This window comes from Ranitomeya imitator, chromosome 3 (genome assembly GCF_032444005.1).
Source record: "Ranitomeya imitator isolate aRanImi1 chromosome 3, aRanImi1.pri, whole genome shotgun sequence".
Taxonomy (NCBI): Eukaryota; Metazoa; Chordata; class Amphibia; order Anura; family Dendrobatidae; genus Ranitomeya; species Ranitomeya imitator.
The window spans coordinates 285,312,994-285,326,806 of record NC_091284.1 but is presented as its reverse complement, the minus strand read 5'-3'; the positions used below and the strand labels follow the sequence as shown (position 1 = coordinate 285,326,806).

Below are 13,813 nucleotides of genomic sequence, written 5' to 3'. Positions count from 1 at the left end.
GTGCACACACTGCGGAAAACGCTGCGGATCCGCAGCAGTTTCCCATGAGTTTACATTTCAATGTAAACCTATGGGAAACAAAAAACGCTGTACACATGCTGCAGAAAAACTGCACGGAAACGCAGCGGTTTACATTCCGCAGCATGTCACTTCTTTCTGCTGATTCCACAGCGGTTTTACAACTGCTCCAATAGAAAATCGCAGTTGTAAAACCGCAGTGAAATGTGCAGAAAAACCGCGGTAAATCCGCCATAAATCCGCAGCGGTTTAGCACTGTGGATTTATGAAATCCGCAGAGGACCAGAATACGTGTGCACATACCGAAACCCTAACCCTAACCCTATTCTAACCCTATTCTAACCTTAGTGGAAAAAAAAAAAATTCTTTATTTTTTTATTGTCCCTACCTATGGGGGTGACAAAGGGGGGGTCATTTACTATTTTTTTTTATTTTGATAACTGTGATAGGTTATATCTCAGTGATCAAAATGCACTTTGGAACGAATCTGCCGGCCGGCAGATTCGGCAGGCGCACTGCGCATGCGCCCGCCATTTTGGAAGATGGCGGCGCCCATGGAGAAGACGGACGGACCCCGGGAGGATCGGTAAGTATGATGGGGTGGGGGGAGCACAGGGGGGGGGATCAGAGCATGGGAGGGTGGATCGGAGCGCGGGGGGGTGGATCGGAGCATGGGGGGGTGGATCGGAGCACGGGGGGTGGATCGGAGCACGGGGGGGTGGATCGGAGTGCAGGGGGGGTTGGATCGGAGCACGGGGGGTGATTGGAGCACGGGGGAGCGGACAAGAGCACGGGGGAACGGAGCACAGGATGGAGCGGTGCATAGGACTGATCGGAGGACTGGGGGGGGCGATCGGTGGAGTGGGGTGGGGGAACATTAGTGTTTCCAGCCATGGCCGATGATATTGCAGCATCAGCCATGGCTGGATTGTAATATTTCACCAGTTTTAATAGGTGAAATATTACAAATCGCTCTGATTGGCAGTTTCACTTTCAACAGCCAATCAGAGCGATCGTAGCCACGGGGGGGGGGGGGGGTTTACTCGGGCTAAACTACCACTCCCCCTGTCCCTGCAGGGACGCCATCTTTCCATGACGCCACATAGGCATCATGGGTCCGATTGGCACCGACTTTCATGACGCCTACGTGGCGTCAAAGGTCGGGAAGGGGTTAAATAGCTGCACTAGTATAATTTGTACCAAACCTCTCAATAATGTGCAACATTTGATAAATGTGGAGTGGCAGAGTTGAGGGGGGTACACTAAAGATTTGTTGCAAATTACTTCATTGTGACACCATTTTTGTTGGCTTAAAGCTTTTAGAAAAAAAATAATAGTGCAGTTTTTGATGTAGTGGCAAAGCCAGAAGTGAATTATAACAGTGAAAAGAAAGTTATTGCTTCTCTTTCCTGCTGGTTTTGAATAAAAAAGTAAATAAAAACTGCAGAACTGCAAAACCAGCTTTCAAACCATACTAAAGTCCCCACAGACACCTGGCAAATTTGTTGGCACATGTCAGTATATGTCCTGGTAAATAGCCGCAGCACTTATATGACATTTGTTTAATCTCATCTATATTACTATTGGTGTTGGAGTCGGAAGTAAGGGAAATTGAGGCGTCGGAGTCGGTGTTTGGCTTACCGACTCCACAGCCCTGACTATTACTATATCACGCTGCAGATTTGTCACTGTAAAATGGTATTGCTTAGGCTACTTTCACACTAGCGTCGTTCAACGCACGTCACATCGTTTTGAAGGAAAAACGCATCCAGCAAAGTTGCCTGCAGGATGCGGTTTTTCTTCATAGACTTTAATTAGCGACGCATCGCGACACGTTGCATCCGTCGTGCGACAGATGCGACGTGTTTTTGCAGTCTGTCGGGACAAAAAAACGTTGCTTGCAATGTTTTTTTTTGTCCGTCGGGTCTGCTTTTTCCTCCGCCCCCTCCACCCCGGACTTTACAATGGCACAGCGGATGTGTGGTAAAACTGCATCCGCTGCCCCCGTTGTGATTTTACTTCACAGCATGCGTTGGTACGTCGACCCGACGCACTGCGGCGGGCCCGTTCCGACGCTAGTGTGAAAGTAGCCTTATCTGCAGCTAATGCGCAGTGTGTGCATTAACCCTTATCGTGGAGGTTTTCCCAAGATTAGACGTTGTTGAAATCTCTAATTTTTGTTACAGGTTGAATATGTCCACATGCTAAATGCTACAATGTGTGCTACAACACGGACCATCTGTGCAATTTTAGAGAATTATCAAACAAGTGAAGGAATAATTGTGCCGGAAAAACTAAGAGATTTCATGCCTCCTGGTAAGGATGAGAGACGGTTGTCCTTTTTTCATTGAATTTGTCACAATATGTTTCTGCAGTTGATGAGGTTTTCTACATTACATGCAATGGCTGCCATATTATTATCAAACCGTAACTGACATTTGGCAAATTTCAGAAAAAATAAACTAAATTGCTAAGGTGTATCACAGGCCTACAGTAAGGACATTGGTGTAGCACATTCATGTAACACCTAACACTGGCAAAACGAGTTCCTCTGGAACTGTGACTGGTGTTAAGCTTCGCGGATGTCGCGCACTGCAGCCACAGGCCCTCAGGTGTTACTGGAGCACTAGATGTAATGAAGTCGCAACTTATAAAAAGAAAGTGAGCATGTAGGAAAAAATATAGGTAGCATGTCCAAAGCTTGTATTTCACATCTTCTAATGTACACAGTCACAATGTTTTCATGTGCCGGCTCTTGCTAATATAATTTTAGTAGTACTCCGGCATGATTTGAATACTCCACCTCATCTTTCTGTCCTTCGTGAACTACACTACCACAGCACAGCTACTGTTCTCATGATGTCTGCGTCAGGTTTCCCAGGACTCTTGAAATTGCTATGCCACAAAGCCATTTGGACGACAACTAAAGGGTTATTTCACTCACCCTTCCTTTAGACTATCCTCGGATGTCCAAAGGAGCTGTGTAAACTGCACCCTGTTAAGGTCTTCTGATTGGCTGCAGCGCTCACATAGCATAACAATGTCACACAAGCCCTGCCATACCCGCTGCTGGAATAGCAGGAGATGAGTATCTGTTGTTTTTATTTTACACTGGGGAATATACAGTAGTATGCAAGAAGGGGTTGTTGGAGAACCCCTTTAACGATAGATTATGGCACAGAGCCATAGTGCAGTATTAACTTAACCCCTTAGGGTTATAGCCAATATTGACCATCCTGATGAGCCCCATTTTCTTATCTCACGTTTCACTTTATGCAGTAGTAACTTTTTACGTGACCAATTGTACTTTGTTAGTGTTTAATGTAGGTCAATGTTTGACTTTTTTTAATGAAACTATCTAAAATTTGAAACTTGATAATATTACTAAATTTTTAGTTAAGTCAAATGCTTATATACATAAACCATACAGTCATACCTCATAATATAGTTATTAAATAACATTTACCATATATCTAGTCTTATGCCAGCATCATTTTTCAAATGTTCTTTTAAAAAATGGACCCCAGAATCTATTATGCAATTTCTTCCAAATTTGTTAAAATCCCATATGTGGTCTGTTGTTTGGGCATGTGGCCTGGCTCAGAGCACACAGAATTTTATAACCTTGTGATTCGATGAAAAAAAATGGAAATTTTCTCCTGAACTCGTTGAAATCCCTAAACGGGGTATCTGGGCCTCATGATAGCTGGGCCTTTCTGACATGCAGATTGGCGCAGTTTGTAAGCCGTAGTAGTTAAGGTACCGTCACACTGAACGATATCGCTAGCGATCCGTGACGTTACAGCGTCCTGGCTAGCGATATCGTTCAGTTTGACACGCAGCAGCGATCAGGATCCTGCTGTGCCATCGTTGGTCGCTGCAGAAAGTCCAGAACTTTCGTCGCTGGACTCCCTGCAGACATCGCTGAATCGGCGTGTGTGACGCCGATTCAGCGATGTCTTCACTGGTAACCAGGGTAAACCGCGCTTAGTAACCCGATGTTTACCCTGGTTACCAGCGTAAAAATAAAAAAAACTAAACACTACATACTTACCTTCCGCTGTCTGTCCCCGACGCTCTGCTTCCCTGCACTGTCAGCGCCGGCCAGCCGGAAAGCAGAGCACAGCGGTGACGTCACCGCTGTGCTTTCCGGCCGCTGTGCTTACACAGTGCAGAGGAAAGCAGAGCGCCGGAGGACAGACAGCGGAATGTAAGTATGTAGTGTTTGTTTTTTTTCACTTTTACGCTGGTAACCAGGGTAAACATCGGGTTACTAAGCGCGGCCCTGCGCTTAGTAACCCGATGTTTACCCTGGTTACCAGGGAACCGGCATCGTTGGTCGCTGGAGAGCTGTCTGTGTGACAGCTCCCCAGCGACCAAACAGCAACGCTGCAGCGATCGACATCGTTGTCGGTATCGCTGCAGCGTCGCTTAGTGTGAAGGTACCTTTAGAAACAACTTGTTAATGGTCATGCGCCTACGCAGCGATTACCAACAGAAGAGTATTTGCAAACTGAGGAAGGGTTACACCAAGCAGTCTGACAATGATCAGTCTTCAGTTGTTCAAACAATACCTACCATTTTGCCATAGGTGAGTGCTCATGGCTACGTACACTCCGTAACATAGACAGAAAGGCCGCAGTGTGAGCTTATGTCCTAGCTATTTCTTTTCTGATTTCAGCCAATCTATTTTAGCATCATTTAGAAAAATAAACATTTATTGGGCTAATTCACTAAGGGTTTGTTTGCATGGAACTTGCACTACGGACTACTGAACCTTAAACATTTACATATTGGTGTTCACCCCTTCACACCCCAAGCCCCAGGCCAAACTTTACAAGTGTCATTTTATGTGGTAATAACTTTGGATTGCTTAAACGGATCCCACTGATTCTGAGACTGTGTTTTTTTCGTGACACAGTGTACTTGTAAATTTAGGTCAACATTTTTTACTTTTTATCAGAATTTTGGCAAAAATGTTGCAATTTTCAAACTTTTCATTTTTATGCCCTTACATCAGATATTTATGTCACACAAAATAGTTAATAAATAACATTTACCACATGTCTCCTTTACAACAGCATCATTTTTGTGCGAGTAAGTTAGAAGGGTTAACCCCTTCACGACATGCGCCGTACTAGTACTGCGCATGCCGTGAATCCCCCTTTGATGTGGGCTCCGGCGGTGAGCCCACATCAAAGTCGCGACATGTCAGCTGTTTTGTACAGCTGACATGTGCGCGCAATAGCGGCGGGTGAAATCGCTATTCACCCGCCGCTATTAACCTGTTAAATGCCGCTGTCAAACACAGACAGCGGCATTTAACCACGGCATCCGGCCGGGCGGCCGGAAATGACGTCATCGCCGACCCCCGTCACATGATCGGGGGTCGGCGATGCGTCAGGATGGTAACCATAGAGGTCCTTGAGACCTCTATGGTTACTGATGCAAGCCTGCTGTGAGCGCCCCCCTGTGGTCGGCGCTCACAGCACACCTGCATTTCAGCTACATAGCAGCGATCTGATGATCGCTGCTATGTAGCAGAGCCGATCAGGCTATGCCAGCTTCTAGCCTCCCATGGAGGCTATTGAAGCATGGCACAAATAAAAAAAAATGTTTTTAAAAATATGAAAAAAATATAAAAAAATAAAAGTTTAAATCACCCCCCTAAATAAAACAATAAAAAAAAAAATCAAACATACACATATTTGGTATCGCCGTGTTCAGAATCGCCCAATTTATCAATTAAAAAAAAGCATTAACCTGATCGCTAAACGGCGTAGCGAGAAAAAAATCCGAAACGCCAGAATTACGTTTTTTTGGTCGCCGCGACATTGCATTAAAATGCAATAACGGGCGATCAAAAGAACGTATCTGCGCAAAAATGGTATCATTAAACACATCAGCTCGGCACGCAAAAAATAAGCCCTCACCCGACCCCAGATCACGAAAAATGGAGACGCTACTGGTATCGGAAAATGGCACTTTTTTTTTTTTTTTTTTAAGCAAAGTTTGGAATTTTTTTTTCACCACTTAGATAAAAAATAACCTAGACATGTTAGGTGTCTATGAACTCGTAATGACCTAGAGAATCATAATGGCTGGTTACTTTTAGCATTTAGTGAACCTAGCAAAAAACCAAACAAAAAACAAGTGTGGGATTGCACTTTTTTTGCAGTTTCACCGCACTTGGAATTTTTTTCCCGTTTTCTAGTAAAAGACATGGTAAAACCAATGGTGTCGTTCAAAAGTACAACTTGTCCTGCAAAAAATAAGCCCTCACATGACCATATTGACGGAAAAAAAAAAAGTTATGGCTCAGGGAAGGAGGGAAGTGAAAAACGAAAACGCAAAAATGAAAAAGGGCCGCGACTTGAAAAGATTAAAGGACTATCAGCAACTTCTAATTTTTCCAACAAAATTTACAAAACCAATTTTTTTAGGGACCGTATCACATTTGAAGTGACTTTGAGAGGTCTATATGACAGAAAATACCTAAAAGTGACACCATTTTAAAAACTGCACCCCCTCAAAGTGCTGAAAACCACATTCAAGAAGTTTATTAACCCTTCATGGGCTTCCCCGGAATAACATAAGTGGCAGGAAAAAAGACCATTTTACCTTTTCCTGAAAAAATCCTTTTAGCCACAATTTTTTTTACATTTTCCCCTCATATTCTTCTAGTACCTCAGTAAACAATCTGGGTGAATCATTGAATGTTAGAGTTGGAAGGGAACTTAAGTCATCGCTTCCAATGCCCTGCTCAATCCGGGAGTCACTAAAACATCTCAGACAGATGTTTGTCCAGCCTCTGTTTGAAGTCTTCCATTATAGGAGAACTCGCCACCTCTCATGGCAGCATGTTCCATTCATTGATCACCCTCACTGTCAAATTTTTTTTCTAATATCTAATCTGTATCTTCTCCCGTTCAGTTTCTTTCCAATGCTTCTCGCGTTTCCATGTGCAGCTGGGAATAATGAAGATCCCTCTACACTGTGACATCCCTTCACAGATTTGTAGACCGCTTTTAAGTCTCCTCCTAGCCTTCTTTTTTGCAAGCTAAACGTTCCCAGATCCTTTAATCTTTCCTCATAGGACATACTTTGCAGTCTGCTTACCATCCTGGTAGCTCTTCTCTGAACTTGCTCCAGTTTTTTCAGTGTCTTTTTTAAAATGTGGTGCCCAGACCTGGACACAGTATTCCAGATGAGGCCTGACCAAGGCGTAGTAGAGGGGGATAATTACTTCACGTGATTTAGACTCTATGCTTCTCTTAATACATCCTAGAACTGTTTCCTTTTTTGTTGCTGCATCACACTGTTGACTCATGTGCAGCCTGTGATGTATTAGTATACCCAAGTATTTTTCACACGTGCTGTTGCTTAGTTCTGCTCCTCCCATTCTATAGATGTAATTTTTGTTTTTCTTGCCCAGATGTAGAATCTTGCATTTCTCCATCTTAAATACCATTCTGTTAGTCGCTGCCCATTGTTCAAGCTAATCTAGATCCTTCTGAATCCTTTCTCTGTCTTCTCTAGTGTTAGCTCTCCCTGCTAGCTTTGCATCGTCTGCAAATTTGATTAGTTTATCTTAAGTTCCCTTACCTAGATTATATATATATATATATATATATATATATATATATATATATATATATATATATATGTGTATGTATATATATATATATATATATATATATATATATATATATATATACTAGATGGCAGCCCGATTCTAAAGAATCGGGAGTCTAGAATCCATATATACTTTATTTATTCAAATGTAAGAATAATACAATTAATCTAATATATAATTGCCTAGAATACTACTTCCTGCAATTTGTGCCAACTTCCTGTCCGGAGCTAATGTCCGGAGCTAATGTCCGGAGATAAGTGACGTCAACAGTGTCCAGTGTCTGATTGGTTGCCGCCTGCTGCGAGCGACCAATCAGAAACGTGCCGTACTGTGACACACTCCGCCCGCCATTTTGGTGTGATTTTTGAATTTTTACCTCACAGCAAGTTTCTACTGCGTGGAGGCGGGCCCAGTGACATTGCTCTTCAAGCTCCTGCCGAATTTCGTCAAAAAAATGATAATACCATTTACCAAAACTATATATATTTAGTTGTGAAGTGGTTCAGTGACATTTTCACACCAATTTTGAACTTTTGTTTGGTGTTTTCTCCATATACTACTATTATTTTTGTTCTTTCTTACTATTATTTATTAAATGTATTATTCTTACATTTGAATAAATAAAGTATATATGGATTCTAGACTCCCGATTCTTTAGAATCGGGCTGCCATCTAGTAATAAATAATAGTAAGAAAGAACAAAAATAGGCAGTATATGGAGAAAACACCAAACAAAAGTTCAAAATTGGTGTGAAAATGTCACTGAACCACTTCACAACTAAATATATATAGTTTTGGTAAATGGTATTATCATTTTTTTGACGAAATTCGGCAGGAGCTTGAAGAGCAACGTCACTGGGCCCGCCTCCACGCAGTAGAAACTTGCTGTGAGGTAAAAATTCAAAAATCACACCAAAATGGCGGGCGGAGTGTGTCACAGTACGGCACGTTTCTGATTGGTCGCTCGCAGCAGGCAGCAACCAATCAGACACTGGACACTGTTGACGTCACTTATCTCCGGACATTAGCTCCGGACATTATCTCCGCACATTAGCTCCGGACAAAGCCACGGAAGTTGGCACAAATTGCAGGAAGTAGTATTCTAGGCAATTAATCTCCGGACATTAGCTCCGGACAAAGCCACGGAAGTTGGCACAAATTGCAGGAAGTAGTATTCTAGGCAATTATATATTAGAGAGATATATATATATGTGTGTGTGTGTATATATATATGTATATATCTATCAGATCAGATCGATACAATATAATATAACCTTTAGTGATACCAGTAAAATATCAAAGGTAACATCAGTTATTAATTTTATAGTGACTGACAGGGTGAAACCTCTCAATAGAGGACGTAATTTCAAAAAAATGCTATTATAAAGAGAATCCAGATGTATTTTTCAGTTGGATACATGTCACCCTTAAGGACTTAATGAGCAACTTCAGTTCAGCTACTTTCTGTAATATCTTGCTTTCATTAATGTCTCTTCCTTTCCTATTTTTCCACCTCTCCACCCCCCCCCCTTCCTTTTCCCCTCTATATATGCTATGATTAATTTGGTAATTGTAGTCCTTTGTTTTGAGATTCCATAATGGTTTTATATGCAGATTATTTCCCTCTGTGTCCTGTTTCTTTGCTTTGTGAAGCTGTGCCTATTAAAACAAGATATTTTCTTATTATTAGCTATCATCATTAGGTATTGGTGAAACCTTGTTCACACTCTCTGTAGTAGCATGACCCTGAAGTGTTCATGTCCCTATGTAAGAGGTTTAAATATGCGACTAATGACTGGGTACAACGGGCACCACCTAGAGCTGGCATTGGATGGCAGGGGTAGAGGCATGTCATGATGATGTGTCCCCCACTTTCAGTATGACCAACGGCGGGTCTGCTTGCGTTCCACTCACCCACAAGTGCGTTCCACAGATTGAGTGTCACGTGTGCGCTCCATAGCCCAGATATGATGTCAGACATTGATCTGTGATTGGGCATGGGAGCAATGGCATTTAATGCAGGCACTCATCACAGTGCATCGTATGACCACATGACTTATTCAAGTCCATGCAATACATGCTATACCTGCTTAGGTTTTCCTGCTATTGCAGGAACCGCGTTTATTCACCACCACAACCCCCTCCATTTTTGCCTTGTGTATATACTCCCCTGAATACTGAGGATAAAACGGGAAGGAAGGGTGACATATATTGGAGGTACTTTTTAGGCAGTGCCACACTTAGCAGGAGCTACACACAGGGCGCGAAAGGATTAACGTAGAGCATACCCCCATACATGTCTTCTTCTGCAGCAGTCTTACCTCGGATGTACAGTCATGGCCAAAAGTATTCACACCCTGCAATTCTGTCAGATAATACTCCGTTTCTTCCTGAAAATGATTGCAAACACAAATTATTTGGTATTATTATCTTCATTTAATTTGTCTTAAATGAAAAAAACACAAAAAGAATTGTCCTAAAGCCAAATTGGATATAATTTCACATCAAACATAAAAAACGGGGTGGACAAAAGAATTGGCACCCTTCGAAAAATTATGTGATGCTTCTCTAATTTGTGTAATTAACAGCACCTGTAACTTACCTGTGGCACCTAACAGGTGTTGGCAATAACTAAATCACACTTGCAGCCAGTTGACATGGATTAAAGTTGACTCAACCTGTGTCCTTGTGTGTACCACATTGAGCATGGAGAAAAGAAAGAAGACCAAAGAACTGTCTGAGGACTTGAGAAACCAAATTGTGAGGAAGCATGAGCAACCTCAAGGCTACAGGTTCATCTCCAAAGACCTGAATGTTCCTGTGTCTACCGTGCGCAGTGTCATCAAGAAGTTTACAGCCCATGGCACTGTGGCTAACCTCCCTAGATGTGGACGGAAAAGAAAAATTGACAAGAGATTTCAATGCAAGATTGTGCGGATGTTGGATAAAGAACCTCGACTAACATCCAAACAAGTTTAAGCTGCCCTGCAGTCCGAGGGTACAACAGTATCAACCCGTACTATCCGTCGGCGTCTGAATGAAAAGGCACTGTATGGTAGGAGACCCACGAAGACCCCACTTCTTACCCCGAGACATAAAAAAGCCAGGCTGGAGTTTGCCAAAACTTACCTGAAAAAGCCTAAAACATTTTGGAAGAATGTTCTCTGGTCAGATGAGACAAAAGTAGAGCTTTTTGGGAAAAGGCATCAACATAGAGTTTACAGGAGAAAAAAGAGGCATTCAAAGAAAAGAACACGGTCCCTACAGTCAAACATGGCAGAGGTTCCCTGATGTTTTGGGGTTGCTTTGCTGCCTCTGGCACTGGACTGCTTGACCGTGTGCATGGCATTATGAAGTCTGAAGACTACCAACAAATTTTGCAGCATAATGCAGGGCCCAGTGTGAGAAAGCTGGGTCTCCCTCAGAGGTCATGGGTCTTCCAGCAGGATAATGACCCAAAACACACTTCAAAAAGCACTAGAAAATGGTTTGAGAGAAAGCACTGGAGACTTCTAAGGTGGCCAGCAATGAGTCCAGACTTGAATCCCATAGAACACCTGTGGAGAGATCTAAAATTGGCAGTTTGGAGAAGGCACCCTTCAAATATCAGGGACCTGGAGCAGTTTGCCAAAGAAGAATGGTCTAAAATTCCAGCAGAGCATTGTAAGAGACTCATTGATGGTTACCGGATGCGGTTGGTCGCAGTTTTTTTGACTAAAGGTTGTGCAACCAAGTATTAGGCTGAGGGTGCCAATACTTTTGTCTGGCCCATTTTTGGAGTTTTGTGTGAAATGATCAATGTTTTGCTTTTTGCTTCATTCTCTTTTGTGCTTTTTCATTTAAGACAAATTAAATGAAGATAATAATACCAAATAATTTGTGTTTGCAATAATTTTCAGGAAGAAACTGAGTATTATCTGACAGAATTGCAGGGGTGTCAATACATTTGGCCATGACTGTATATATCTCATGAAGACATATGCGTGAGATTGAACTTTTTTATATGAGCACTGGTTATTTATATATGTGTGTTAGGGTGGTCTCTAGTTGTCATTGATTCTAGGTTTATTATTTTAGTGTTATCACGAATAGTTATACTTTATTGTATATATCTAATTCACCTCTCCCTGCTGATAATAGACCTTTGTAGCTGTAGCTCGTACAACGGTGGGGTTGCTGCCTTAACCATGTAGTTTGGTCAAGAAAGAGACATTCCTATTAGAGATGAGCGAATCTGTTCGGGTCCCTCCTTATTCGGCAAGCCTATAGTGCTTACTGACTAAGCTGCAGAGGGAAGCCGATTACCTGGATCGCTCCTGTTGATCAGCTGTGCGGCACCGCAGCTGCTTGTGTCACAGCTGTTTCACTTTCACAACACATGCATGGAGACCCTGTTTGTAGAAGGGGTAGAATAAGGTTTGTTGGGGGAATGTCCAACAGATGCAGACAGGCAGAGAAGGTGACAGGAACCACAGGTGCAGACAAGACAGGCTGAGGAACAAACAAGCTCAAGTGGGTGCAGCAGGCTCAGCTGTCGTTGAGGTGTGCAATTATGGGTGCAACTGGTTGGGCTGCCATTGAGGTGAGTACTGGAAGGTGCAACCGGTTCGGCTGCCGTTGAGGTGAGCACTGGCGGGTGTGGCAGACTAAATGCCTACACTGGGACCTGAGAACTGACAAGTTTTAGGGTCAAACTCACAGCATTGCACAGACACCTCCATGGAGGCGCTTTAAATAGTAAGTGACCTCCAGCTATTGGCTGGGGACACTTTAGAGGAACGCGCGCGACCCCTTTCAGAAAGAGGGTGTGTGTGTGTGTGTGTGTGTACGTGCGCGCGCGCGTGCACACGTCTTAAACACAGTGCCTGGAGACCTGTCAGAAGTGCACGCACCTCAGCAGACCCGGAAGGAACAGGTCGGGAGCCTCGACGGTGAGTATGCTGGTGTCTCTGCAGGGAGAGAGGGACTGCAGGCAGAGATGCAGGCACTACAAGGGGGCTATGCACACCAGGATAGGGATGAGGGGCCATACACACCAGATTTGTGATGTGGAGGCCATGCAGACCAGGATTGGTGTGAGGGTGCCATGCATACCAAGGTGTGAATGAGGTTGGCCGTATTTATCAGGATAGGGGATATGGGGACCATATATATCAGGATAGGGGATATGAAGTACAGAAATTACCACATTTTTTGCTTATTTTTTTCCTTATTTACTCTAAAACCTAGGTGTGCGTCTTATGGTGCCGTGCGTCTTATACTCCGAAAAATATGATACATTTTTCTTCATGTTTTAAATTAGAAAACAGTGTGCAATGTTCCCAATGCATGGAAATAAAAAGTAGTATAAAGATTTTGTGATTAACTCATGTTTTTGAACACACTGCTATTATTTTGAACACTACTGTGTAAGCTGCATGCGGGGAGGTGGGGCAAAAGAAAAAAAGCTGCCAAAAATTGGGGTCTCAAGTACTGATCATTGCTTGGTAGCACAAGGGGGGCTGGGGATGGGGTTAGGGACAGGGGGGGTGCAGGAGGGAAAGGAGTAAGAGATGGATTGGGGTGAGTTGGAAAAAAGCAGGGAACGGGTCAGGAAGGTCTTTTGTTCTTCAGCTCTTTGGTCAGCAGCAGAAGTAATGGCATAGGTTAATATCATCTGTGGCACCACAAGACCCAGCAGATCCACAGCAGAATGACAGTGACTGCTCTGCACATGTCTCCAAGCCGGAATGAGGACACCATCATTCGATTGCACCAATCAGCACTGGGTCCGCTGATGCCCCCATTGCCTAGCTTCCAGCCTATGATCGGTGCTGTTATTGCTCCGATCATAGCTCAACTTCAATGTTTCATGCAATTTCATTTGCCGAAACTTTGAAATCAGAATTCAACAGCCAATCACAATGATCGTAGTTGAGCATCCCACGTAAACTTACGTCAATTTGCTGAAACTCTTTCCTGAGCATGACGTAAACTTATGTCAAAATTTCTGAAGTGGTTAACTTAAATAGCTTGGTTACACAGGCAGACCATGGTAAACTATATACACTGTACGAACTTGGTTCTTGGGTAAACAGGACTCACTGAAAACATTTGATATTTTGTGCTGCACAAATAATCACATCACCTGATCACAAAGAGGTTTGCTTGTTGATTGGG

The 13,813-nt window shown here is 43.1% G+C and overlaps 1 protein-coding gene across 1 annotated transcript in view; it reads left to right on the top strand.

The window, feature by feature from the left end:
• SARS1 (seryl-tRNA synthetase 1) overlaps positions 1 to 13,813 on the top strand; it is an 80,845-nt gene that overhangs the window by 66,253 nt on the left and 779 nt on the right. Inside the window, exon 10 of the mRNA XM_069756501.1 lies at positions 2,205 to 2,334. Within this exon, the coding sequence (XP_069612602.1) occupies positions 2,205 to 2,334 (130 nt within the window). The remainder of the gene's footprint in view (positions 1 to 2,204; positions 2,335 to 13,813) is intronic.